General features: G+C 41.8%; 1 protein-coding gene across 1 annotated transcript in view; it reads left to right on the top strand.

The window, feature by feature from the left end:
* The window catches only part of LRRC56 (leucine rich repeat containing 56), a 623,145-nt gene that overhangs the window by 59,803 nt on the left and 536,551 nt on the right, over positions 1-26,791 (top strand). Inside the window, exons 2-4 of the mRNA XM_069223062.1 lie at positions 15,558-15,629; positions 21,041-21,100; positions 23,855-24,024. Coding sequence (XP_069079163.1) covers positions 23,866-24,024 — 159 coding nt within the window. The 5' untranslated portion in view covers positions 15,558-15,629; positions 21,041-21,100; positions 23,855-23,865. The remainder of the gene's footprint in view (positions 1-15,557; positions 15,630-21,040; positions 21,101-23,854; positions 24,025-26,791) is intronic.

Genomic DNA, 26,791 nt, shown 5'->3' with positions numbered 1-26,791 from the left:
CTGGGGAAGGTACTGCTTTGGTATCTGGTTTCAAGTTGAAGAATCTGCACTTACAAGCATCCATCAGTAGAACAAGTTAATAATCTTCAGTAATGCTCTTTTTTGATGCTCACTTAGTCTAACTGCAGATTCCTTACTGATCCAACATCCCTTCACCCCACCTCCCAGTTGTGTGGAATTGACTCTTTTCCCATCCAAAAAGGACCAAACCTAGAAATCTGCACATTGGTCAGTCAAATTTACTGATGGACTCTGCATCCGAGGGACAGACAATCCTTAGAAATAACTGACATCAGCACACCTGTCTCGTGCTTATGTGCGACCCCACTTGTTACTTCCAGATTGGAACAATGCTGGTGTGGAGTCACACAATGCGAACTACAGGCACGTAGGAGTACTATTGTTAGGTTTCTCAATCCAGCAAGACAGCTGGGGGAATATTTACAAAGGAAGGAATCTGCGGTTAGACTAAGTATCCCCCAGAAAGAACATTTCTGAATGTAAGTAACTTGTTGTTTGGTGAACTTCTGTAAACATCCAATAGTGAATGATAAACAATTATGCCACTTGGTACTATTTTGAATTTTCAGATCAGACTACCCCAAAATCCCCTCACTGCAGAGTATTGATGTTAGCTCAGTTAATTTTAATAAACCAAGGGGAAGGAATTTAGACAGGAATTATGTTACGTAATATCACACTACTGATTTCCATTTGTTCTCCATCCCTGCCAAAAGTTCAAAACAAAGAGTAATAGGCCACTCTCATTTACTCAGAAGGCTGGCGGAATTCCGGCTACAGTCATGGCTGCGGATGGCGGTAAGGTGGCGCTGCTGCCAGCAGCAGCGCCATGCCAGCAAAACACCTCCTACCATATCATGTCCCATGATACGGCCTGGCAGTGTTTTGCTGGTGGACGCTGCTGCTGGCAGCAGCTCTGCGTCCCGTCTCCTGCTGGAGGACCCCCTGCAAGCAGGTAAGTCGGGTTCTCTCACAGGAGAGAGGGGTGGGGGGTGTTGTGCGCGTGTGTGGGGGTGTGTGTGACTATGTTTGAATGTATGCATGCGTGTGTGCATGAGTGGGTGTATGTGTACGTGCATGTTGTGTCGTGTGATTGCGTGTGTGCCTGTATGTATGTTTGTGAGTGTTGCTGTGAGTGTGTATGAATGTATGCATGCGTGGGTGAATGTGTGTATGCAGGTGTGTATGGGTGTGTATGTATGTGCGTGTATGTGTGTATATGGGGGGGTCGGGAGTGGGAGGGTGGGGGAGGATTATGGGGAGGGAGTGGGGGGGTGGAGGAGAACCCCTATCAGTGCCAGGCAAGGAATTCCCTGGCACTGATAGTGCCTACACCATGGTTTCCGTGACGGTACAGAAACCACGGACACCATGGCGGGATCAAAATTCCATGGGCGGCCTAGTGATGGCCGCTGGGCTAGAGACTGTAGTCTCCAGCCCGACGGTCGCTACCGCAGTGGTGGTCGGTGTGTTAACTTGGTGGTTTGGCTTTGGCAATGTCATAATAGTGGAGGTATGTACCGCCAGCCTGTTGGCGGTACTACCGCCACTATTACACCGACCGCTGGGGTCATAATGACCCCCTAAGTTATTAAGTAAAATTGATTATCGGAATTAATCTGGTTAATGTATCCAGCCCATGCTCTATCTCAGTCCACCAGTTATTGTGCCTCAGTCCTGATCTTCTGCTCCCATAGACTATCACTGGCTTATAATGCTCTTTGGTGTTAATTTCCCCTAAATCTTAGAACCTCATATCTTCATTTCTCCACTATTTTGGGATTTTTGTCATTTTGGTGTACTTTAATTATTACATTTTACTTGATTTTTCAAATTCGGCTTGGGATTTTTATTCTTTTGGATTTTAAATTCATTACTGTTTTGGTATTGCATAAATGCTTTACACATTGCCCGAAGTGAAACATGTCTACTCTGTGCCACCACTACCAGGCTGTTCAGTTCAGGTGAATTTAATGACTTGGAGAGTTAACCCTGACAAGGTTGTGATTCTTTCTTGGAGTGGGCAGACACACACCCAAATAATGGTCCAATTTCTTACAACTATTTTTCCCATCTCCATGATGCAGTAATTGCCAATATGTGCCAAATTCAAGTTCCCCGTGTCATTATATGCTATTAAGTGCCACCATGTGCCTGGGAACCACACCCTGTCACACACAGTCAGATATACAACCACTGATATGTGCACCTTCCTAAACCCCACTACACATACACAGATGGAGCATACACTGGTACTCACACACTCACTCTTGACTGCTCAAACACTTTTGCTGGCTCTCTTTCTCTCGGTCTCTCTCTCACTGGCTTGCATTCATCACCCCATTTACAGCACAGGCTTTCCCATCTTTCTAGGGAGAAGATCAAGGAGCAAAAAAGGATGGTTCTGGGTCTGCATGGACGCTGCTTCTGCGACCATTATTGCGTAGGCTGAAATCAGTAGACCTCTCTAATTTTCATTGGTGAATTGAAATACATGTGCCCTCTGAGTAGGACTTACACAGCCCAACTGGCTGCTTTTCAGAAATTTACAGAATCACAGCAGTAACAGTTGGGTATGTCTAGGCTGCCAAAGGCTAACAAGGCACCTTCCATTTCACAGGTGCAGGGAGGCCCTGGGTGCCTACTTCTTAAAGGTCTCGTCCATTAAGTATACTCATCATATATGTGAGGAAGTGTGTCAAGGCAGAGAGGTGTAAACGCAGGCACTGGTCTAGCCTTTGAAGGGACTACCTTCAGCCATACTTTAACTGACAAGCACAAATTACATCAATTTGCTCTCTGGCCTCAAACAGTGGTGTTCTAAGTGAATGAGTAGGTGCAGGAAGAAGGGAAGAAATGTGGTTGTTAGGTCTATTTCTGTCTCACAAAGCATGGGGCTCTTGATAACAATTCAGAATATCCATGAGGGTGTTTCCTAAGCTCCTGTTGGCATGTCTGTTGAAGGAATGGCTTTTGGATCTGGGACAAAGTGGAAGAATGAGACAATCATGGAAAACAGAGGAAAACCATTAAGAGAACTCATAAAAATTTGCAAAGTTTTACATATGCTTAATTGCTTCTTGGAACTTCGCAAATTATGCCTTCCGAAGCAAAGTGGTTGGGGATATGTTGAACAAGCAGGAGATGTGGTCAGGCTGAAAGTGAGGTGCAAATGGCGTGACGTTTTGCAGAAGTAAAAATACTGAATACTGACACATACAGTGCTGGCCTCCTGTTCAGAGACAGGAAATATGGAGTCTTCTAGCTTAAGTTCTTTCCTGTCATAAAATTCTGGAACTCTGGTGACACATACTTCAGCAGAGATGAGTACAGCCACTGCTGGCTGCATACATTCTGTTTACCAGAGTAATAATTTAATTTATGTTGCTGTACCCAGATTTTCTGATGTTTAATTTCCCTGGTGCGATGCTGACCCTGTGCTGTACATCCATACCATACATCGGGGTTGGCGACACGCTGTGTGACGGGATCTTTGTAAGTCCTCTAGGCAGTGTCTCCTATCTGTATTATAGACTTGGGCTTCCCCCCATTATTAAAAGTCATTATATCCTTTATCAATCATTTGCTTAAAAATTACAGTTTAAGAGTTCCACTCAATTTATTGAGACATTACCACATATTGGGCTGCTTGGTGCTTGTTGACGAGAGAGCATGGAATAAGGGGAGAACAGGCAGGATGTCTTGTAGATTGGTAGATAACTCAGGGCTTGAAATTAGACACACACAATGTCTCTCTTCCTCTCTCTCTCTAACTCTCTTTGTAAACACACCCACTAAACACACTTGCAAACAATCATCAGCTTACTGATTAGCAGTAACACCACCTCCCTCACTGGCAGTGTTTGTTTCCCCTTAACACTGCTATTTCTGTCCCAGCGTCCGTGGAAGTAGATGAAGCAGATATTTACTGATGTACCATGCAGTCCCATCACTAGGCCTGCTTGGGACTTCTGAAGCCAGAGAGGGTCATTTAGACCCTGGTAAACAGTCTGTGGGTCTACTACAGGGGCAGAATCCGTGACCTCTGCCACCCTGATAGAGACATCCACCCTATTTAGAGATCCCCAATTGCCTGCCAGGGAACTGTGCTGTGAAGTAAGCCACTGCCATAGTGGCTCCATTTTCAGCATTAAGGGCTTGCTAAGCAGGTGTCGTGTTTAAAGTGTCTTCTCATTTTATATATCACTAGCAACAAAGGCTACTTTGCTGGTGTGGGACAGCTTAGGAGGCAAAAGAGGACTGACTTCTTTCTGCTCACCTGTTACACCACTGTGATGAAACATGGAGTTTACACGAAATGTAAACAAGACATCCTATCAGAAATAGCTAGACAGTGTCTATAAAACACTTCAGAACACGATTGACCACGGGGTTTTGTCAAAAACTTTGAACAAATGAAAGATTAATTTGTTCTCCCAATTCAGAATGCTTCAGGTACCTGCAACTGCGCCACTGGTTAAATGACCCTGAATTAAGCAACAAGCGATCACAAACTTGACCCCCTTCAAGAGGTATATGTTCACTTGTAAGAAAAATCAGCACACCACTTCTTGAATCTGTGATATGCTTAATTGCAGATGGGTGGGTGAGAAGCCCCATTTTCAATAGATGAAGCTGAATGAGAGACAGTGGGATGAAATCCTAATTCGTACAGATATCTTTGCTACCCATACATGGACAAGAGAAACTATGCTAAAAATATTTTATAGCTGGCACTGTACGGCAACAATGTTATCACAGATGGACCATGGGGTAGGCACAGGGTGCTGGATTGGGCGTAAATAAAATGGCACTTTGATTCACATTGTCTGGTCCTGTCTCAGATTTCAAACCTATTGTAACTCACTGCTTTCTCCAATTCTAGAAATAACAGGCTTGGAACTGGCAAAGTGTCCAAAGGTCATTTTTTAGGATGCCCAGCTACAGAAATTTGCCCACTCCATAACAGGAAAACGCAGCCTTTTTCTTGTTTACCGTTAGGAGCAAAACAAACAATTGTATCACTCTGAGGCCAGCAGATGGCCCAAGAGAGAACAAATAGAGTGAGCTCCTTGGTGGCTATTGGAGGTGGTGAAACTATCAAAGTCATCCCAAGGCAGGGAAAAAGATTTTACAAAACTAGGTGACCCCCTGTTGGATTTTATTTTGGCAAACGTTACACTGCCCCAAGAGACTTTGGGTACTTAAGATTTTAAATAAATTCAAGATAGAGGGCTACTATTCTAAAATATCTGAAAACAAAAGCGTGCCTTTAACCCCTGGAACTTGCACCTAAGATGTTAAGTAAAATTGGTTATCCTGCATTGAACTACAACAGTGACAAGATGGGTGGGAGGGAAAAGACGGCGTTTAGTGAGAAGGGGAGGCTCTACAGGTTTTTGGGTGGAAAGGCAACGATCTATGGTTCTGATCTTTACTGTATGCTTTATCGATCTAAATGCTAATAAAACGTATTTGCAGCTAAAGTGTATTCCAGACAGACTTTTTAATCCACAAACAAACTCCCAAATCATGATTTTTTCTTTCTGTAAACAAAGTAATAAACTAATTTTACACACAGTTTTCTGTCTGCACGTGGGGGCCCTTCTCCATGCTCGTGTCCATTATGCATCAAATGACAGACATGGGTTATGGAAAAGAGTGATGGTCTCCATGGCCTCAAAAGAGCAAGGCAACAGACACTATAACCCATCAGTCCTGTGGTGTACGGACTACTGGGTCAGGGATTAACAATGGTGTAGTCATTGAGGGGTCTTCTGATGGTTACCCAGCAGTTCTTGCATAAATGGAGTGCCACATGTTTGGCAGGCTGGAGGACTGCCAGTTTATTGCATTCATTTAGCTTTGCAAAACCCTAAATAGGTTCTAGAGAGTTTTAGCTAAAACTGGGGAGCTCTTTCAGCCCATTGAAGGCCCAGTACTACCATGGCACACAGAAGAGCTGTTAGGGGCTAGAATATATCAAGTTGTGCTGACTTCAACTGTTTCCTGCCCAAATCCTCCTCTTCTTCATCTCTTCCCGTTGGGAGGTTGAGCCTGATAAGCTGTGTCAGTGATTCAGTGAGGGGAGGAGACAGGGACCTGTGGTGGCTATTTCTGTGCAGAAAACACAGATAATTCAGCACCCTAAGTGCAAGTGCAAATACAACTACAATCACTGACTTCCATGGCTAGAGAGCAACAGCTTGCTGTAACATCCATCTTTACATAGTAGTATGCAAGCAAAGCTGGTTACTAAGCTCATGTCCTGTACTCGGCTTACCTGCTGTGATTGTGGTGGCTGTAGAAAGTGGTAGGGCATCTATGGATACATTAGGACTGGCTGTCGCTGTTCTATGCTATTTATGGTGTTTAATGTGATAGAAGAGTCCCAAAAATAGACCAAAACAGTTTATCGCCCCTCAAGCAAATTCTGCTATTCCTCTTCAGTCTATTAATTCCATCATATATATTTAACAAAATGCATTTGAATCTCAACTTCGTGTAACCAAGTAGAATAGGTGCCATTGTGCAGCAAGTGAGATTAAGTGATGTCATTTTTGTCGTATGATCCTGTCCTCTCGCACACCGGATGGGCGTATTTCCTTTAGTTTTAAGACTTTGGTGGGACATTTAGACACCATGGCGGATCATGAATGGCGGCTGCATCCTGAGGTGATGCAGGACATCTTCCAACAGTGGGGTAGAGTCATGGCTGGGTCTTTTCTCCACCATCAAGAATACTCAGTGTCAAGACTTCTGAGTGTTGCAGTCCACAAGAATATTCTTTCTGAGAGACACGTTCAAGCTAGAGTGGAGCATGGGACTCCTGTATGGCTTTCCACCAATCTCCTGCTCCGAGTTCCAAAGAAGACCAGGAATGGCCAGGCCCCAAGTCATCCCAGTAGCTCTGTTCTGGGCCAGGGAGTGAGGCACCTGGAACTTCTGCACCTGAACCTGCGCAATCTACACCTCTATGCACGTAGATTGAGGGGTGGCAGTTGACTGCATTTGATGTGCCTCCTGAGGTTGTTGATGTCATCCTTGATTCCAGCTGTACTTTTACAAAGTTCATATACCAGGCACTGGGACAGATTTGTAGCCTGGTATGGAGTCCTCGACTCACACCACTTACAAGCTGAACTGTTGGATGTATTACTTATGGTACTTTATCCATTACAATCTATATATTCTGATTACTTCAGAATTGTGTATCATGTCAAAAACACTATGGATGTATGCCTTTCATGTGTGTCCCACTGGAGACAAAACAAAATACTAATCTCCCCAAACGTCCCCAAACCACTACTCTGACTCATCCTATTCCTCTTTCAAAATATCCTCTACCTACACTCTCTGACTCATCCCAACCCTCTTTTACTTCTATGAACTCCCAAATAACTCTTTCTAAACATTTCCTCCCTCTATCCATCATTTATCCTGGTCATCGAACTAGCAGGCTCACATGTCCATCACTCCCAATAACAATTTATATTTCCTTCTACGATCCACCTTGGGTCCGGGAGTAGCGTGGTACTTGCTGAAATTCTTCAACACCACATCAAGGATAGTAAGCGTTATATAAATACAATTACAGCTACTTTGCTGTGATCCATAATGTACTATTTGAAAGCATACTTAAAGTTTTGTCATAAAAAGATCTCTGAAAAACCTAAAATTAACGGGAAGGGAAGGTTGACAGGGGTGTCAAATGTGGTACAGCACAGCATTTCTAAAGAAACAACATTCAAAGTTTGAGGTTAATGATGTTTAAAATTGGGGGTACTATATTAACCTTCATTTTTGAAAGCAATGTCTTTTGAGATTTTGTGCCGAAGCCTTGTTTCATACCCATGTAAGCCTTGACTTCCCTTTTCACTAATGTGTAAATTAATTTCCTAGATTTTTGTGGATTGTGGGTTTTTAAAATGGTTAGGGTGGCAGTCAGTTTGAATTTTATGTCTCATATATAGTTTTGCAGAAACAAAAATGGCATTAGGTGGCATAGTCTCTTTTTTAACATGTATATATTGTTTTCGAATAACTTGGGAGGGGACATATCGTTTAGAAGTCGACTCAGAATATTTATTGGGTTTTAATAGTTTAATAGAAATCCCCTAAATCTGTTTGTTTAGTATGTTAATTTTATTTATTTTCAAGATGTCAGGAATATGATTTTTCAAACAACTCATGGCTTGCGACCAGCTTCTGTATGTGATAAAAGTGACAGTTGAGCCTGCCATGGCATCGGCTTTGCCCACACTGAGTTTGATGTGTTGTAATTCATGTTTGCCAACATTACAGTTTTCATCAGTGTTGGACCCAGTCGAACCTGTGGTCTGTACATGGTGCCTGCGATGGTTGGGTCCCCAATTTGGTTTCAAATAGTGGTGGACGTAACTCGCGGTATTATGCAAAATCATGCAAGATTACACAGAACTACCCAAGGGGGTTAACCCACTATTTGCTGCTATTTATTTAGCACAGAATGCACCCTCACATTCAAAATGGACCCATGGATGCATTTTGAGCTAAGAAATTGGCTCTAAGTGCAACAACAGCAGCCAGCAAATATCATTTGTTGGCTCTCAGTAGGTTTGTTGTTCCTGTGCTCCTGCTGTAGGATTTTGTTGCCAAATTACTCTTATTTATGTGAACAGGTGTAAATACATAATTTTCAGTTGTTTTGCATCAAAAGAGTTACATAAAATGAACCTACTTACTCAAATTACTTTGGCGTAGTTACAGTTTTTTCCCATGCCTGGTTTCAAATTGATTAGCAATGCCAGATCTGTTGAGGGATCAAAAACGGGATTTCCTATGGCCTAAAGTGTTAAGTTTTCCTGCCAAGGTATGTAATCATATGAGTCAACATACAAAACGTAATTAACTATTTAAACAGACAGCCTATCAAAAGAAACATTCAGAATGTTTGGTGTTGGAAATGACCCTTTTTGCAGGGTCATCCCTAAACCTTTTTCTTCCTTCCTCTGATTTGTTCTGACCAGTTTGTGTTGGTTTTAGGACTCTGGGCACTTTACTACTGCTAACCAGTGCTAAATTGTATAGTTGATTGATTTATCCATGATTGTTATATTTGATTTCCTAGTAAGTCCCTAGTAAAGTGCACCAGAGGTGGCCAGGGCCTGTAAATCAAATGCTACTAGTGGGCCTGCAGCACTGGTTGTGCCACCCACATGAGTAGCCTTGAAAACCTGTCTTAGACCTGCCACTGCAGTGTCTGTGTGTGCAGTCTTGCACTGCCAATTCGACCTGGCAAGTATACCCACACGTCAGGCCCAAACATTCCCATTACATACATGTAAGGCATCCCTAAGGTAGGCCCTAGGTAGCCCCATGGGCAGGGTGCAGTGTATGTTAATGTTGGGACATGTACTGGTGTGTTCTACATGTCCTAACAGTGAAATACTGCCAAATTCGTTTTTCACTGTTGCAAGGCCTAACTCTCCCATAGGTGAACATGGGGGCTGCATTTAAATATTATTAAAGTGTAGTTTCCCTTTGAGGGCAGATAGAAATTCGGAGTTTGGTGTCTCTGAACTCCCAATTTAAAAATACATCTGTTAGTGAAGTTGTTTTTTAAATTGTTAGTTTGAGAATGCCCCTTTTAGAAAGTAGGCATTTTTTTGCTTAAACCATTCTGTGACTCGGCCTGTCTGTGGATTCCCTGTTTGGGTCAGTTTGATAGTTGGGCTGTTTGTGAATCCCCTCTAGACAGTGAGACAAAGGGTGCTGGGTGTGCATCCTGCATATCCTGATGAGCCATCTGTGCTAGAGTGGAGGGAGGAGTGGTCACTTACACCTGAATGGGCCTGTCCTCTCGCAATGCAGTCTCCAACCCCCTGGTGTGTGTCTGGGGCCTGGCCTGGGCAAGGCAGGATCTTGTGAACAATAGAGACTTTCCTTTGAAGTTTGCTTACTTCAAAGGCAGAAAGGGGTATAAGTAGTGGACCCAAAACCCCAGACTTTAGATTTCCTCAAGATCACTTCTGGAACCAAGAGGAACCTCTGCCAAGGAGAAGATCTGAGAAGCTGAGGAGGAGTGCGGCCCCTCCCTGTGACTGTGCTTTGTTGGGCAATCCTACAGTTGCTGCTTCTACCTGTGAAAGGGGACAAAGACTGGACTTTGTGGTATATTCCTGCTTATGAAAAATCTCCAAGGGCTTGAACTGAGCTTTCCTCCTGTTTTGAAGTCTCAGAGGCATCAAAAACTTCCTCTGCCAACATCTGGACTCTCTCCTGCGACTCCTGCACTGGCAAGTGGTGTGCTATCCAGTCCCTGGGCCCTTAAAAGGTGAAGTTGGCAGAGAAGGGCTGAAAATTCACGCACAGAACACTGTGCAGGGAAATTTTCAACACACCATCTGCAATGTGGCTGATAAATGACGCTCCACCGGCTTCGCGGCTAAAATCGCCGGGAGATCGACACAACACTGTGCAACAGGATTTTCCACGCATTGTCCCAGGGCGTCAAAGACAACCCGACTGTGCGGATCCGAGGTGCCCCGTCCAGAAATCTACGCATCGCTCTCTTGCGAGGCAGAAAAACAATGCATCGCCGACCTGACCGGAGAAGAAACGACGAACGGCCTCCCTTACGAGGAAGGAATCAACGCATCGCTGCCTTTTCCGACACAAGCTCGCCCGTGCGGCTTTAATTTTTATGCTAACCAGGTACTTTGTGCGAAATCATAATTTCCATTGTTTTCTTTGGAGTAAGACCCTTATGCATTTGAACATTCATATTTTAACTTCTGTACGTTGGATTTTTGTCGTTTTAGTCTTGTTTGATGTAGATAAATATTGCCTTTTTTTCTTAACTGGAGTGGTGTCCATTTTGCAGTGTTTGTACTGCATTACTGTGTGTATTGGTACAAATACTTTACACTTTGCTTCTGAGTTAAAGTCTGCCTGCTCATGCCGAACTACCAAGGGGGTGAGTAGGGGTTAACCAGGTGTGTTTCTCCTTTGCCCTGACTAGAGTGAGGGTCCTTGCTTGGACAGGGGGTAACCTGACTGCCAACCAAAGACCCCATTTCAGACATTTGGCATCCTATATTGTGTAACGATTCCAACCATTGTAACTGATCAATAGCTCTTCCTTCCTCTGGAAAATTCATCAAGAAATGAAATTGTCACGTACTATGGTCATTAGACAAAAGGCAGTCCTTGTAACAACCTTAACTAAACTGACGGGGTAAGGTATTATTTATTGGCAGTTCAAGCTACACTTGAGTGCCTCCCTGCATGGACCTGCAAGGCATCTGGTTTGACCCTCTCATTCAAGAGAAGGAGAGCCTTACGAAGTGGTCATGGTAGTGAGTGATCACATATTACGCCTGCTCCCTAGAACTTGAGAACTTAATGTGATAAGGAGCAGTGCACCTAAAGAGAGTGTAATTTGAAGGCTGATGGACACACAAGTTAATCCCAAAAAAAAGATAGCAAGTTTAATTGTGGTGTAGCGGGAAAGATTTGGTTATTATCTGTATATGTTGTTCTGAGCTATAAGGTGGAGAAATACATCACACTCTCCTCCCCATTGTCTGTCTCCAACGCCTGAGACCCTCTCCTTTCTTTTCCTTGTCTTCTCCTCCCCATTGTCTGCCCTCTACATTGGCACAGGGCACCACACACAGGGCCTTTTCCTACACTCTGGTTTTTCTCAATTTCCCACTTTTTGTGCCGTTCTTAAAATCTAGTGTTTGGTCACTTTAAAAATGCAAATAGCTTTACATTTGAAATGTATATGCACAAATACTGTAATGAAAAGGAAACTCAAACTACAGTTAGTGCAGAAATGAATCAAGGAACTTTTGTTTTACTATTTCCACATATTTGTCAGAGACTGCTGCACTACCAGACTGTGCTGTCTTGTAATTTATCTTGAAGTGATTGCCAGGTAGGTTATCTTCGAGAAGGTGTAAGTTACCTGATCTGTTGGTGAAATGTCACCTTAGAAGATTTTGTGAAGCTGGTTCAATGTAAATGAATACCTAGGTAACATGAGTTCTCAGTGGATAAAATGTTTTCTTTTGTCCTTATATGAATGCAAAACTAGTGCTAGGTAACCAAACAGAGTTTTACAAACATGATTTCTTCCACGTTTATACAAAAGCTGGTATATGTAACGTGTTTGCAGAGTGGTCAAGCATATAAAAGGCAAATGCACTTAGACACACCTGTTAGCAAATAACATTGTTAGAGTTCAAAAGCAACACTCTTCATTATATCTATTGAGTAAGGAATGAGGGCAGAACATATGTAGCGCTTTATCATGGGTTGAACAGTCGTGGCAGACTGTGACTTCCATTATTTTTAATTTTCATATTGTGTCTCAAACCCATTACGATCCTATGCCAGTGTCTGCAGTGTTCAACGGTGCACGCAAGGATCCCTGTTTTTGGTGCTAAAAGAATGAACTACTTTGGAAAGTCTGTTCATTTAACTCCATCGCTGCCAGGCCTTTTCCCCTCCTGTGCTGAGCCTTTTTTGGGCTATTTGGGGCAGTTCACGCTTAGGCCCTCATAACATTTTCTCCACATAAGCTACCCATGCCAAATTTGCGTCCTTTTTTCCAACATCCTAGGGATTCTAGAGGTACCCAGGCTTTGTGGGTTCCCCTGAAGGAGACCAAGAAATTAACCAAAATGCAGCCAAAATTTCGTTTTTTAAAAAAGAAAATGGGAAAAAAGAGCTGCAGAAGAAGGCTTGTGTTTTTCCCCCTGAAAATGGCATCAACAAAGGGTTTGCGGTGGTAGAATCACCATCTTCCCAGCTTTCAGGAACAGGCAGACTTGAATTAGAAAACCCCATTTTTCAACACAATTTTGACATTGTACTTGGACATACCCAATTTTTACAATTTTTTGTGCTTTCAGCCTCCTTCCAGTTAATGACAGAAATGGGTGAGAAACCACTACTGGTTCCTAGAAAGCTAAACTTTTCCCAAAAGTAGATAAAATTCTGAATTGAGCAAAGGGTAATTTGTGTAGATCCTACAAGTGTTTCCTACAGAAAATAACAGCTGAAATAAAGGAATATTAAAATTGAGGTGAAAAAGACATACATTTTTCTTCACGTTTTACTCTGTAAATTTTACCGTTACATCTGCTGGACCCTTCTGGTGGCGGGGATATATAGGAAGTGTAGATTCATCAAGAACCCTAGGTACACAGAGCACATAAATGAGCTGCACCTTGCATTGGGTTTTCATTCTATACCGGGTATACAGCAATTAATTTACTGAAATATAAAAAGTGAAAAATAGCTATCAAGAAAACCTTTGTATTTCCAAAATGGGTACAAGATAAGGTGTTGAGAAGCAGTGGTTATTCCCACATCTCTGAATTCCGGGGTGCCCATACTAGCATGTGAATTACAGGGCATTTTTTTTAAATAGACGTCTTTTTTACACACTGTCTTACATTTGGAAGGAAAAAATGTAGAGAAAGACAAGGGGCAATAACACTTGTTTTACTATTCTGTGTTCCCCCAAGTCTCCCAATAAAAATGGTACCTCACTTGCGTGGGTAGGCCTGTTTTTACTTACCTAAAACATGGAACTATGCAAACCGCAGGTAAACCACCACCAAACTGCAAGGAGCCACAGCAAAGAAAGCAAAAGCTTTGAACTAGAATAAAAAGGAGATTTTTTTTAATCACAAATGCAAATACTTTGCCAGTTGACAAACACCCCACCATCAAGCATTTAGAATCTGGTGCCTAAGTGGATTCTGCCCCCCATAGGGGGAGATGGGCCTACTAATAAATAGGCCTATCTGCCCCAAGGGGGGCAGAAAATACCTTTAGTAGTGTGTCCCCATGGGGAGCGACCCTTGCCCAAGGGGCCACCCCCAAACAAACACAAACACACACACACACAATAACCTTGGTGCCTAAGTGGCTTCTGCCCCCATTGGGGGAAATGGGCCTAAAAAAAAAATAGGCCGAAATGGCCAACAGTTCTGTGCCTCCCTTGGGGGGGCGCCCGTTGCTCAAGGGGGCACCCCACCACATAAATAAACAAATAAAAAAACATTCCTGGCATTCCAGTGGTTTCTGCAGATCCGTCCCCAAGGGGGGCAGAAATGGCCATAAAACACATGCCCCCCAAAGGGGAGTGACCCTTGCCCGAAGGGCCGCCCTCCCATCCACTAAACACACACACACACTATCCCTGGTGCCTAAGTGGCTTCTGCCCACCTTGGGGGCAGATGGGCCTAAAATAAAATAGGCAGAAAGGGCCAACAGTTCTATGCCCCCCCCCACATAAATAAACAAATAAACCTGGTGTGCCAGTGGTTTCTGCCTAAAAATAATAGCCAGCTATGCCCCCAAGGGGGGCAGAAATGGCCATAAAACACATGCCCCCCAAAGGGGAGCGACCCTTTCCCAAGGGGCCGCCCCCCATCGACTAAACACACACACACGCACACTATCCCTGGTGCCTAAGTGGCTTCTGCCCCCAAGGGGGGCAGAAATGGCCATAACACACATGCCCCCAAAGGGGAGCGGCCCTTGCCCCAGGGGCTGCTCCCCGATACAGAAACAAGCAAGTTCAACAAAAAAAAAGAAGATCCCTGGTGTCTAGTGGGCATTCCTGCTACCGATCGCAATGCGATCGGGCAGCAGGAATGCTCAAAGAGACACCGGGGAAAAGGAAAGCCCTTTCCTTTCCCCCGATGCCTCTTTGTTTCAAACAGCCCACCTACCGGAGGAGAAACGTACCTGTTTCTCCGATCGCAATTTGGAAGCAAATGGCTTCCAGTGCGACCGGCACCCATTGCGCGCTGACGTCATTAGGGGGGTGGGGTGGGGCAAGGGTGGAAGGGGAAGGGCTTCCCCTTCCATCCCTGCCTTGGGTGGGTGGGAGGGAAGCCCAGGGAGGAAGCGCTAGTGCTCCCTCTGAGCTCCAGGCCGAGGACGTAATGGTTACGTCCTCGGCACAGGAGCACTTTGCCAGTGGACGTAATCATTACGTCCCCGGCAAACAAGGGGTTAAAGGGATGTTTTTGGTTTGCAAACGTTATACACACTGATGCAAAAGTTAAAAATGTTAATTAGTAACAAAATCTCTGCAGTCCTCCTTCTCTGTATGTAACAATAGCACTGGTCTGAGTACCAAAATCAACATGTTTATTATGAAACCTAGCAAAGGTATTTATAGAGTTAACATTCAACCCTCAAGGAAACACTTAGCGCTAATCACAGATAAGAGACCTTTATTGTTGTCTACCTCTGTGGTACTTATTTTGTCAACCTCAGAAGGATATGGTGCAGCAGGTGCATCAATGAACTGAATCAACAGACCCAGCATGCAGAGTTTGAAGATGTGTCTCAATGACTAGACATCCGAACTTCACACTTAGCTCAGAAATCTATATAACTAAAATACAACTCTGTTTAATTTAATAAAAAATAAGCTATTGCACCTCAAAACAAGAGCAAAAAGCAATAATGAATATTCAGTCTTTCACTACTTCTGTTAAATTACTTTCTTGGTTTGTTCACAGACCAGGCGGCATCAGCAACACCAAACCAGTCAAAGAGATTCTGCCTCTGCATCATCTGAAGAGGGCTTTGAGGTAAAGGTATCCTTATTTAGGTGTGTGTGTGTATTCCTTTATGTCCGCATCATTTCAACTGTAGTGCCCTTTATTCAGCCTTGGTTTTCCTCTGTAGAATGTTTATGTGAACTTGCAACTATATGGTACACTTTTCATGGCCTGCTTACATTAGTTTTAGCCCACTTCTGTCAGTGATTCTTGTGATGAATTAGATGCTAGCAGCTATTTTCCTTTTTGTTGTTTTCATGTGTACCAGTTACTGACTCTGACAAATCTTTTGAACTGTTAATACGAGCAAGCAATGTTTTTATCAAGGATTGGACTCCGAGAAGATCTATTGAGTTCCCTTCAGGATTGCCTGAGGAAAGGGCGATTTCTTTCATTTGCTTCTGTGCCACCCTGCTCAGAAAAGTGTATGTGAAAGTGTCTCCTTAAAAGGGCCGCATTAAGGAGGCGAAATCCAGAAAGGTGAAAAACCTCCTTGAAAATATTGTAGCTCTTGATTAAAGATTAAGATTTACACTGGAGTAATTGACAAGGCATCAAACTTCCTCAGAAGAATAAAAAAGCAAAGCAAGAATTCCAAGCATAGAAATGAGAAGAAGATCCAACTGCAGGAAGCAAAGATTAGGGATATATACAGTATTAAGGGGTTGAACAGCATGACGAAAATAAGGGAACATATGTGGTGCAAATCTTGCATCTTGTAATTTCCTCCTTCATATGTGATTGAAACCGGAACTCATATCACAGGAAAAAGGCTCTAATGCATGTTAAATAGGAAACCTCAGATGAAATCCTTTGGGAAGTGGTGGTTATAAGCTTTGTCAGGAAGATATGAAATTCATTTTGTAATTGAAAAAGCCCAAGTTTGACATCCTTTGTTCTTGCCCATGCTTTCAGCACTGATGTAATAGTATGGCACCCTTCTGGAGGTTCAGGCATATCAGGGTGCTGTTGAAAGAATCTGCAGACTAATAAGGGAGCATGAAAAGAAGTATCTTCCCAAGAAATGATAATCTTTCCAGAGTATCAGAAATTAAAGTCTACTTTGAAACATCTAAGAATCACAAATTTCTTGAACCTCATATTCTCGTTGTCTTTGTACTTTAAAGACTGTGGTTCTAATAGAAGCTTATGATTAGGATCGGGATTTCAGGTGGGCTGTATGAAAGATAGAATCTTCTTTTATTTTGACTTCCAAACGGCATACGCTTTCAGTAAACGTGCTACCTATGCTTCTGTTACTGATTAAAATAATCTGTGGTTGTCACAACCCAAAAATAAATTTAACAAGAAGATGGAAAATCTCTTAAATAATACTTGCATGCAAAAAAGATGACATCTTGGTAGGACTGTGAGTTGCATTTTTATAGGAACATTCTGCAATTTGTACATAGGAAGCTCAATTATCTTGACTTGCATTACATTAACACCTCTGCTAAAACTCCAAACTTTGATTTGTTTGGTCATTTTGTCCATCTAGGGATGATAATAATCAGAAAAATAGCTTGTCCGGCTTCCAGTGTTTTATTAAAAAAAAACTCTCCAAAACTGGAAGTATATTGCGTATCTCTATCTGAAACGATAGTATGAAGCAAACCATGAAGGTGAAACATTTCAGTCAAAAACATTGAACACAAATAGCTTATTGACTCAAATAGATTTCACTTTGTCAAACTACAGGGGTCTTTAAAATAGGATCTTGTAATTCCTTTGGGTCCCTTTGTTCTTGATTTTTTTCTAAGAAGAACTAACTTATCCAAACACTTGTTAAGAAGGATTTACAGGCTGGCAAATTCTTTGAAACAGAAATATAAATAATTATAAGATCAAACTGAGCAAATAATGTCCACTATCTTGACAGCTATTTCTTCTCTAAAGATTTTGTAAACACTGTAAATTCTGATGATCATTTTGAATTTCAAATGGTTAAAAAAGGACCCATCAACAGATGTCTCCTTTCAGTACAAGCCACCTTCGCGGCTAAGGGTTCCCTTTCAAGCATTGAATAGCTCAGCCCAGATTAAGACAAACAGAGCTAAATCAGACAGGATGTTGTTACATTTTGTATCTACCTTCTTCTTGCACCATAATTGGCAGCTAATTTTTCAGAGAGGTCTATTTCCCCAGTAAACATCTTTGACATATCAGGAAGACATAATATTGCTACTTGAATAAGCACCTGTTTAAGCATATTAAATGCTGCTGCTTCAGCTAAATCCTAGCAAAAACCTGTCTTTATATTCTCCTTTTTCAAGGTACATATCATTAATCATCACAGCAAAATTATTGCTAATTTGGTATACTAAACTTCTTCCTTTTCAGATGTGCACTTCACAGGTTTTCAGGACAAGTGATTTTTGATAAATTCTTGCGAGCACCAAGTTTGCATTTTCTTCTTGTTCATCAAGAGTCTGTGTGAACAGTAGACTGTCATCCAACTAAAGCAGTTCAAATTGATTCAAGAAATAAGAGATTATTGAAGCCATCAAATGCTAAATAATGCAGGATCAGTGCACAACCCAGATAGCATTACAGGGTAATTAAAATGCTCAAAAGGTGTGCGTAAAGCCATTTCCACTCATCTCTTTCATTTCTTATCAACAAATAATGAATACCTCCTAATTCAAGTTGAGTAAAACTTGTGCTCCTTGGACGGACTCTTAAGTGTCCTTTATAAGAGTCAGTGGATATCGTTCATTGATTATAATCTGATTTAAGCCTCTCTAATAAATACAGGGCTGGCGATGTTAGTTTGTTTTCAATACAGAAAGTAAAGGCACACCAGAATGTGAAGAAGATAGTACAGTTCAGCTATGCAAATGTGTGCGTAAATAAGCTTTTAGTATATCCTTCTCTTTTCAGTTAAAAGAGAAAATACAACCAAAAGAAACAGTAGTGCTAGATGCCATTGGTATGCTGCCATCATAGTCCCTATGAGGAGTAAGTGAGTAAAATTTAGGCTTAACAAAAAACTAGGGAAAAAACATGGTACTGTGGTGGTTTTGAAAAAAGGTTAGCCACTATTAAATTAGATGTCAAGTCCATATCTCATCACTCAGTGACCAATGAATTCCTGCAAAATAACCGTGATACTGACAAAACTGTGTTAACTCATATATTGTTTGAGACCAATTGACATGTAGATAATGCCTCTTCAACCAAACATTCCAAAATTATGGTGTAATCAGGAGAGTCAGTAATGTCAAAGGAAAACTCTTTGGTATAATCCTCAAATAAGACTTGCAGTTGAGATCATTAAAGTGGTACCAGTCAGGTGGCCCTATCCGACCTGAAATTAATGATAAACCATCAATAATTTGAATCACTTCAGGAGTCCTCCTCACTCTGTTATGAATGTTATTTTTTTGTGAGTCAGTTTTAATTAATGAACATTCCACAATGCACCACTTTATCCAACAATACAGAGGTAATGACAATGTCCTTCTTTTGTTTTCATAGCAATAATGATTATCAGCATTATTCATAGAAGATAAATACAAGAAAGCCTAGGTGCTCCTTTTTTTGCAGGAGATATTAGGGTCTGAAGGAATTCCTTTGAGACAGTTTAACACAGGCCTGAATTGTATATCCAGCTTTACCACAGTATAGCTGCAGCCCTGCCTTAGGGTGACGCCCCTTCTTCACTTTATATCAAAGGACACCTGATAGACCTTTCTTGCATAGCCTCTTCTTGAGACACCCGATTCTGTAAAACCCCTGATCCACCAGACAAATACACTCTGCAGAAATTCTTCTGGACTTCATTCTTTCCTTTTTTCTCTCCTGTAATCTGTGCTCAAACAACAACACTAAATGAATCATAGGTTCAGAAAATGTATAATAGATGTTGCAAAAATCAGTCTGTCCTTTACTTCTACTTTCAGACCACATTGAAAGAGTTTCACAGCTGCTTATTGATGAAAATGAGTCACACAAGTTAATACACCCATTCGATAACTTTGCGTATGGCACAGTGCTTCCTCAGCTGAGTACTCCTAGTCAGGACATTCAGACCACTTATTAACTAATAAGACTGCAAGAATCCGAATTTGGTATTAAAGGAGTTACCCACTTCAGAGCTGATGCAGTAAGGCTTTGACTTGGTCTTGACTAAACTTGCAAAGTGAAAAAATAAATGTGCCATAAGGGAATACAAAAATTATTTTAACTAGTTCCCTAGAAACAAGAGGGCACTTGAAGGGACCACTGGAATGTCAGTAGTCAGTGACAGTGTGGTCTGCATTACTGCGGATTTATCATGGCCCAGCTGTTGTAACTCTTGCGCTAGATCCTGATAAGGATCCATAGCTAAACCCATTGTGTAATTGGTGTTGCAATCTATCAAGGACCTGATGCTGAGAAGGTCTGTTTGGCTCATTATTTGGCAGCCTGAGGAAAGAGCGACCTCTCTCAGTAGCCACAGTGCCACCCAGCATAGAATAGTATACCTGAAAGTTGTCAAGTGTATCATTAAGAGGGCCACAGTTAAGAGGAAAAACCCGCGAAGTGGGGGAGCGGTAATTAGCAAGGTACCAAACTCCCTGTGATATCAGGAAAGAGAAAAGAGCCAAACAAGAATTCCAAGCATTGAATCCATAAGAAGATCCAACTGCTGGAATTAAAACTCAGAGGTAAAAATATTTTCAAGGGGGCAAAGAACGTGATGAAAAAAGAGAATGAGTGTGTTGAACCTAATCGTCCTTTTGAGATTGCCTCTCATATATGATTCAAACAGGAACAGACATCACATGAAAAAGGCTCTAAATGATCTTAGATTGGGAACTGCTGATAACATTCTGTGGCTTGACCACCATTTTGGGACGGCTCACTAGAAAGCTTGTCTTTTCCTCTCTACAGAAAGATGTTTGTTTAATAAACAAAGAAGCCCAAGATTGACATCCTTTGTTCTCCATTGAATTCCAGAGTTCCGCCACAGCCCTGTATGCCTAATGCTTCAGGTAGGTCAAGGAACACCCCTCCGCGTAACTGCCAGAGTGGAGAAGCCAGAGCATTCCAGGTGTTTCAGATGCTCAGCCATGAGCTGGACGTAGCACCCTGGGATGCACTACCTGGCATCATGTTACGCACTTCTTCCTTGCTGGCAAGCATCTACAGACAATTCTCGTATCTGTTTGTGACAGAGATGTAGAAGCTGAACAATAGATGCCTAGAAAAATTTGGTACACAAAGTTTTTTACTGAAACCATAAATTGCGTCTTAGAGGAAGCTCGTTATGTTTCATTAGGCTGATTACACATCTGCCAAGTTATCTCCTTCCTGTTTAATGGACTAATAACACACACATAGGTGCAATCCTTGAGCAGAATGTTACTCTTTGTGTAAAATTAATTTTTTTATCACATTTTTTTAAATTATGCTTAAAATTGATATTTCTAAATCCTTTAACATATGTTGTTTTGCAGGGTACACCACTTTCGCTTCCAGATGTTAAATCTGCTTCGTTTTAAAGAGACATCATTAAGGTATCAAGTAAAATTTTATTTTTGAAGAAGATAAGCTGTCACTCACTGCTGCTATCTTGAAAATTTCAATGTTTGTCGGTCAGCTGTCGCCCACAACCCAACCACACACACACATATATATATATATATATAATTATGAATTATGAATTACGTATAGCTCTTGTTTATCTCCTGTGAGCTACTTCTGAATCCTTACTGACTGCATACAGAAATCCACAATCATTTGCAGAATTCATAAACATACTCATTCAAGGCGATTGAGTAGAAAGCATAACTATGTGCAAGTTAAATGAATGTTACCATGATTGTGAAAGGCTTAAACGATTATTACTGAAAATAAGGGGGATGTTTTTTTCTGTCCTTGTAATACGACGCCTCAATCTAGACTTGTGAAATAATGCGTTTGACGTTTGAAAATGAATACTGATTCAAGCAATTACGCCTGTACTACTTATTTCTATTTTACAATAGTAGAATAGCTTTGAATGGTATTCTATTAGCAGCAGTTTAACGTAGATTTCTTAAGACATGCATTGTAATTCGTGAAATTTGGTTGCCAATTTAAAAGAACTAGTTAATACCGTTCAAATGAAAAGTATTTAGTATTGATTAGCAATGATTTCCTATTTTCCGAACTTGCTCGATATACAGTTATGTTTTTGTGGCGTTATGTGTTGCTTTTCAGAATTGCTGTTTTTTTGGAAACAAGGATAGGCCTGGTGGTCAGTGTTCTCTTCTATCCCCCAGTCTGTGAAGCAGGGGCTTTCTTTCGCACTACTTGTCTAGTAAATACTGCACACACACTTCTAGACTGTACTCCTTTGTTGGGTAGATTGTGTGGGTGAAGTGGAGACTCCTCCAAATAAAATCGGCTGCTCCTCAGTTTTGCAGTCCAGGGTCTGCTTCATTGTTACAATGTTTCTGCAGAAAAATGGTGACCATTGCGTTCCCTGACACCCATAACTTAATGAAAGCGAGCCATTGGATAAGGTTTGATTAGTCCATTGTAAATGGCACTTAAAGTAGAGGTGAAATGTGGGTATTGCGGGTGCATACCTATAGGAAAGCACACTGCGCTAATTTAAGTTGCCTCCATCGTGCTTGAGAGCTGCCATGACAGCTACCTCTCTTAGAGGTAGCATTTCAAACGGGTTCTAAATGCCCATTCGCGCTTCTTTAGCTGGGCTAGGAATACAATTGTGCACTGGTGTTTTGTGATCGAATTGCAGTTGTAAGCACTACTTTGTTTGCAGCAGTATTTTATATATTTGGGTTTCTCAGCTTGTTCAGATTGCTGAGGCAGCTTTCGAAGGTGGTAGGCTTTTCTTTAAGCGAGCTATTTACACATTGGTGCTCCATAGGGTTCTGTTTCCCCATACCTCAGTTTATGCTACAGATTGTCTGCTTACACAACGGACTCAGGTTGGTGCGCAGTGCCATTATTATTCTTTTTTTAGTATGCATTTTCTTTGTATTCTAGAAGTTAAACGTTGTTAATGTTGCTTCTAGCTGGAAATCGAGATGATTTTGCGATGATTCATTGACAGCAAATAAGTGAAAAATTATTTTGGCTGTGCCACTTACTCAAACAACCTTTACGAAGAAGATAAAAGATGTTCATAAGGATGGAATTGTGGTTATTACGTTTAAAATGAGCACGAAAGCCTTTTAACTTTACGTTTGAATAATTCTAAAAAAATTGCATATAACTATTAAAAAAGAAATATGACGTAACTTGATAGTAAAAAGGAAATTTCAGTTAATGGTGTTTAGATCACTGTCTCTTAGTTTCCTTTAGTGTATGTCATCCAGTTATTATAACCTCATAGCCTGGGCCTTTAACCGTAGAGAGGGCCTTTAATGGCCGGTATAGCCAAGCTATGGAGGGCTGTAAGGCTATTAGAACATTTCACCCCTAGAGGGCAGAATGTTCTGATTACTAAGGCAAAAGCCTCACAGGGAGTGAGGGGTTGAAGCCCCCTCGGGCTCCATGAGGTCTTTGTTTACAGCTACAGCTGTGAAAAACATACATTAGAATGTTGATGCTTCTACCAGCCATTAGAAGCACTAAGCACTCCATTGTACCCAGTGGAGCTTCCGAGATTTCAGTGTTCTAATTTATAGTAGATTCCCTGCTGACTTCGCGTTTTAGTCAATCTACTCCAAACTCAAACTGTGTTCACTACTTGGTCCAAGTACTTCCTTTAACCATGATTTTTAATCTGTTCCACCACCAGCTGCAAATTATTTCCTATTGATTTCCTCGCTACAGGTGATGGTTTCCAGAGCCACAGTGATCTAGATACTAAAAATTTTTTTCTGGTTTTGAAGTGCTTCATACCCAAACCTCATATTTTAAAAAAAATTATTGCTACACATGTTGGGTGAATATTTAGGAATATATTCACTTTAAAGCAAACATACGTGATTTACATGATCTGTGACGGAAGTGAGTTCTGAAACTTTGCGTAACCTTTCGCATGTCCAGTGACATTAACAAAGAGGCTATGCATGAATAGATGGGAAAAGTGCATTATGGGCTAACGAGGGAGATTATTTTTTCAAATGTCTATCACTTAGCAGGAAGTTATTTCAGCAGTGGACAAAGCTATTATTGGATTGGTAAGTCATGCACTGATTATAGAAGTCCTGTAGGCTTTCCTGTAACACTCTGTCTAGTAAAAAGCCTTAAAATCTGATCGAAAGCGTACATGGAAAGCTAAATGTTCGTTGTTGCCTCTCTTTTCCACCAAGGTTGGGTACAGATGGATTCAAAAATGGATCCATACAATGCAACCCCCCGACCAGGAACAGCCAGTGTTCGGGTGATTGACATGGGTTGGCAAGGACCTCTAAATCCAAATCCTTTAAGCAAAGATGAGGAAGAGTTAGTTCTGGATGAATACCTATCTGTGCCTAAACTGGTGAGAAATTAATTTTTTTATAATTTATTTTCTGCTCCACTTCCGCTTATTGTTGATTGTCTTTTGTGTGTCTCAAGTAACTATATCTTGTGCCCTAAGTTAACTATAACTCGCACCGTTGCCATGCAAATTTTTTTCGCCAAAATCTTTACTACAAATATTACATTGCTGTTATCAATGATGCTATCAAAGATGTCATGAATACCGTAATTTGTAGGGTAATTAGCAGTGCATGGCTAGGGCGTGTGTTATAGTTACCGTAGCGCATGATTTATAGTTACTTGAGGTAAGTCTAACTATAGCTGGTGAATTTCTGTGGTTCTGTACATTTAAAATGTGAGCCTAACTATAAAGTCGCTCTAACCTTTGTTTTTTAAAGTGAATTTCTATGTTTAAAAAAATATATTTTTCCTAACTATAATGTTCCTGTAACCGTTGTTTTTTTCATGGAATTTCTGTGTTTTTTAAAAACGTTTAGTAATTTCTATTACTACCTGTTAATCCAACCACCGCTGCCCCCAGCCAGGCAGGCACCCAAACTTGCACGGCCTTCGCCCGTACGCAGCAGAAGTTGCCCGCGAGACCTGGCCTGCAGCCAGACCCTGCGCCCAAACCCTCTAACCACCAAACCCCATGCTGTGCACAGCCCTTTGGGCGTGAGCAGCAGGAGTAGGAAGCAGCCTCCCTGGGTGAGAGAATAGGTGTGAAAGGGTGCATCTGGGAGTAAGAGTGGTTGTGAGAGTGTGTGTCTAGGTGTGAGAGCGTGTACATCAGTGTTTTAGTGGGTGCATCAGTTTGTGCGCGGGTCTGTGAGGGCGTCAGTGGGTCTATGCGTGTATGTGTCTGAGAGTCTGAATGGGTCTGTGAGTTGGTGTGTGAGGGTCTGATTGGGGCTGTGAATGGGGGCGTAAATGTCTGAGTGGGTGTGTGAGTGGGACAAATCGATTAAAAGAGAGAGAGAGAGAGACAGAGAGAGATTTGTTAAGGCTTTGATGGATGATGTACTTAGAATGAGATATTTCTGCACAAATTGAAAAGACAAATGTATTTGCCAATTAAAAAGAGTAAGATCACCTTTTAGTATGAGCTTTAAACATTTGAATAAAAAAAGAGGGTAACAACCAGGGACACGCTTGGATTTGAACCCTCAATGCTCAGTGTGAAGGTCTACGACCTTCACACTTGATCTATGTAGGGTTTTTCTTTTGCCCTTTATGGGCTACTAGGGACCGCGAGGAAGCCTGCGGTCTCTCACTATTTTCAATTTATTTTATAATGTGCCCTTATGGGCCATAAGGGACCACGGGGGAAGCCTCAAAGCCTCTCCCACAGTCTCTCACTATTTTTAATAATTTGTTTATACTAAGCCCTTTAGTGGCTATCTGGGACCGCGTGGGGAGCCTCAAGGCACCCCGCTGTTCCATTGCTCCAGCAAACAGACAGCAGCTTTTAACACCAGCTGCCTGGTTGCTGGAGCAATGCTTTCATCTCTGATAATCTTAATATTGAGGTAGAAGGAGGGCTGTCTAAGTTCAAATACCTTCAGATGAAGTCCTGAGCTGGGAATGTAACAGAGGGAGTGGGAAGTGCTAGTGGACTGTTGGACCAGATGCAGCTGGATACCTCGATGAAGAAGGAAGTGGCTAAATGGTTTTGGCTGATGCTGGATATTGTGGATGGGGAATTTAACCTCCCGGAAGAAATCTGGAGGGAGTGCTTGCCGGAGCCGCAGCTTAAAAACCTTTGGCAAGTATCTACTACACTTTTGTATAACACTGTTAAACCTGCTGCGTTAAGGAGAAATCATCTATTCTCTATCCACAGAGCCTTCTGGACTCCCAAACAATTGTCCAGGCAGAGACACGACAACGTGGTGAGGTGTAAGAAGTGTGGTTCTGCATCAGCTGATGATTTACATATGTTTATTGACTGCCCTTTACTTCGTACGTTTTGGCAAGAGGTGGGGGATGCATTTAATGACATTCTTCCCTCAAGCCCAAAGGTAAGACCGTCAATTGTGGTGTTCGGCTGCTCAGATGAGACACCGAAGATGGGTAGAGATGGAGCTCAACTGTTGTTTTAAATGATGCTTGTGGCGAGAAGGGAGATTTGTAGGAAATGGATCAGTCCTGTCCCCCCTACTTTCATTGAATGGAAAAATGCTCTAATTTACCATTACAGGGAGTGCAGAATTATTAGGCAAATGAGTATTTTGACCACATCATCCTCTTTATGCATGTTGTCTTACTCCAAGCTGTATAGGCTCGAAAGCCTACTACCAATTAAGCATATTAGGTGATGTGCATCTCTGTAATGAGAAGGGGTGTGGTCTAATGACTTCAACACCCTATATCAGGTGTGCATAATTATTAGGCAACTTCCTTTCCTTTGGCAAAATGGGTCAAAAGAAGGACTTGACAGGCTCAGAAAAGTCAAAAATAGTGAGATATCTTGCAGAGGGATGCAGCACTCTTAAAATTGCAAAGCTTCTGAAGCGTGATCATCGAACAATCAAGCGTTTCATTCAAAATAGTCAACAGGGTCGCAAGAAGCATGTGGAAAAACCAAGGCGCAAATTAACTGCCCATGAACTGAGAAAAGTCAAGCGTGCAGCTGCCACGATGCCACTTGCCACCAGTTTGGCCATATTTCAGAGCTGCAACATCACTGGAGTGCCCAAAAGCACAAGGTGTGCAATACTTAGAGACATGGCCAAGGTAAGAAAGGCTGAAAGACGACCACCACTGAACAAGACACACAAGCTGAA

The sequence above is a fragment of the Pleurodeles waltl genome, chromosome 3_1 (genome assembly GCF_031143425.1).
Source record: "Pleurodeles waltl isolate 20211129_DDA chromosome 3_1, aPleWal1.hap1.20221129, whole genome shotgun sequence".
Lineage (NCBI taxonomy): Eukaryota > Metazoa > Chordata > Amphibia > Caudata > Salamandridae > Pleurodeles > Pleurodeles waltl.
Note: the sequence above shows the minus strand (reverse complement) of the source record. Positions and strands in the feature narration are given on the sequence as shown.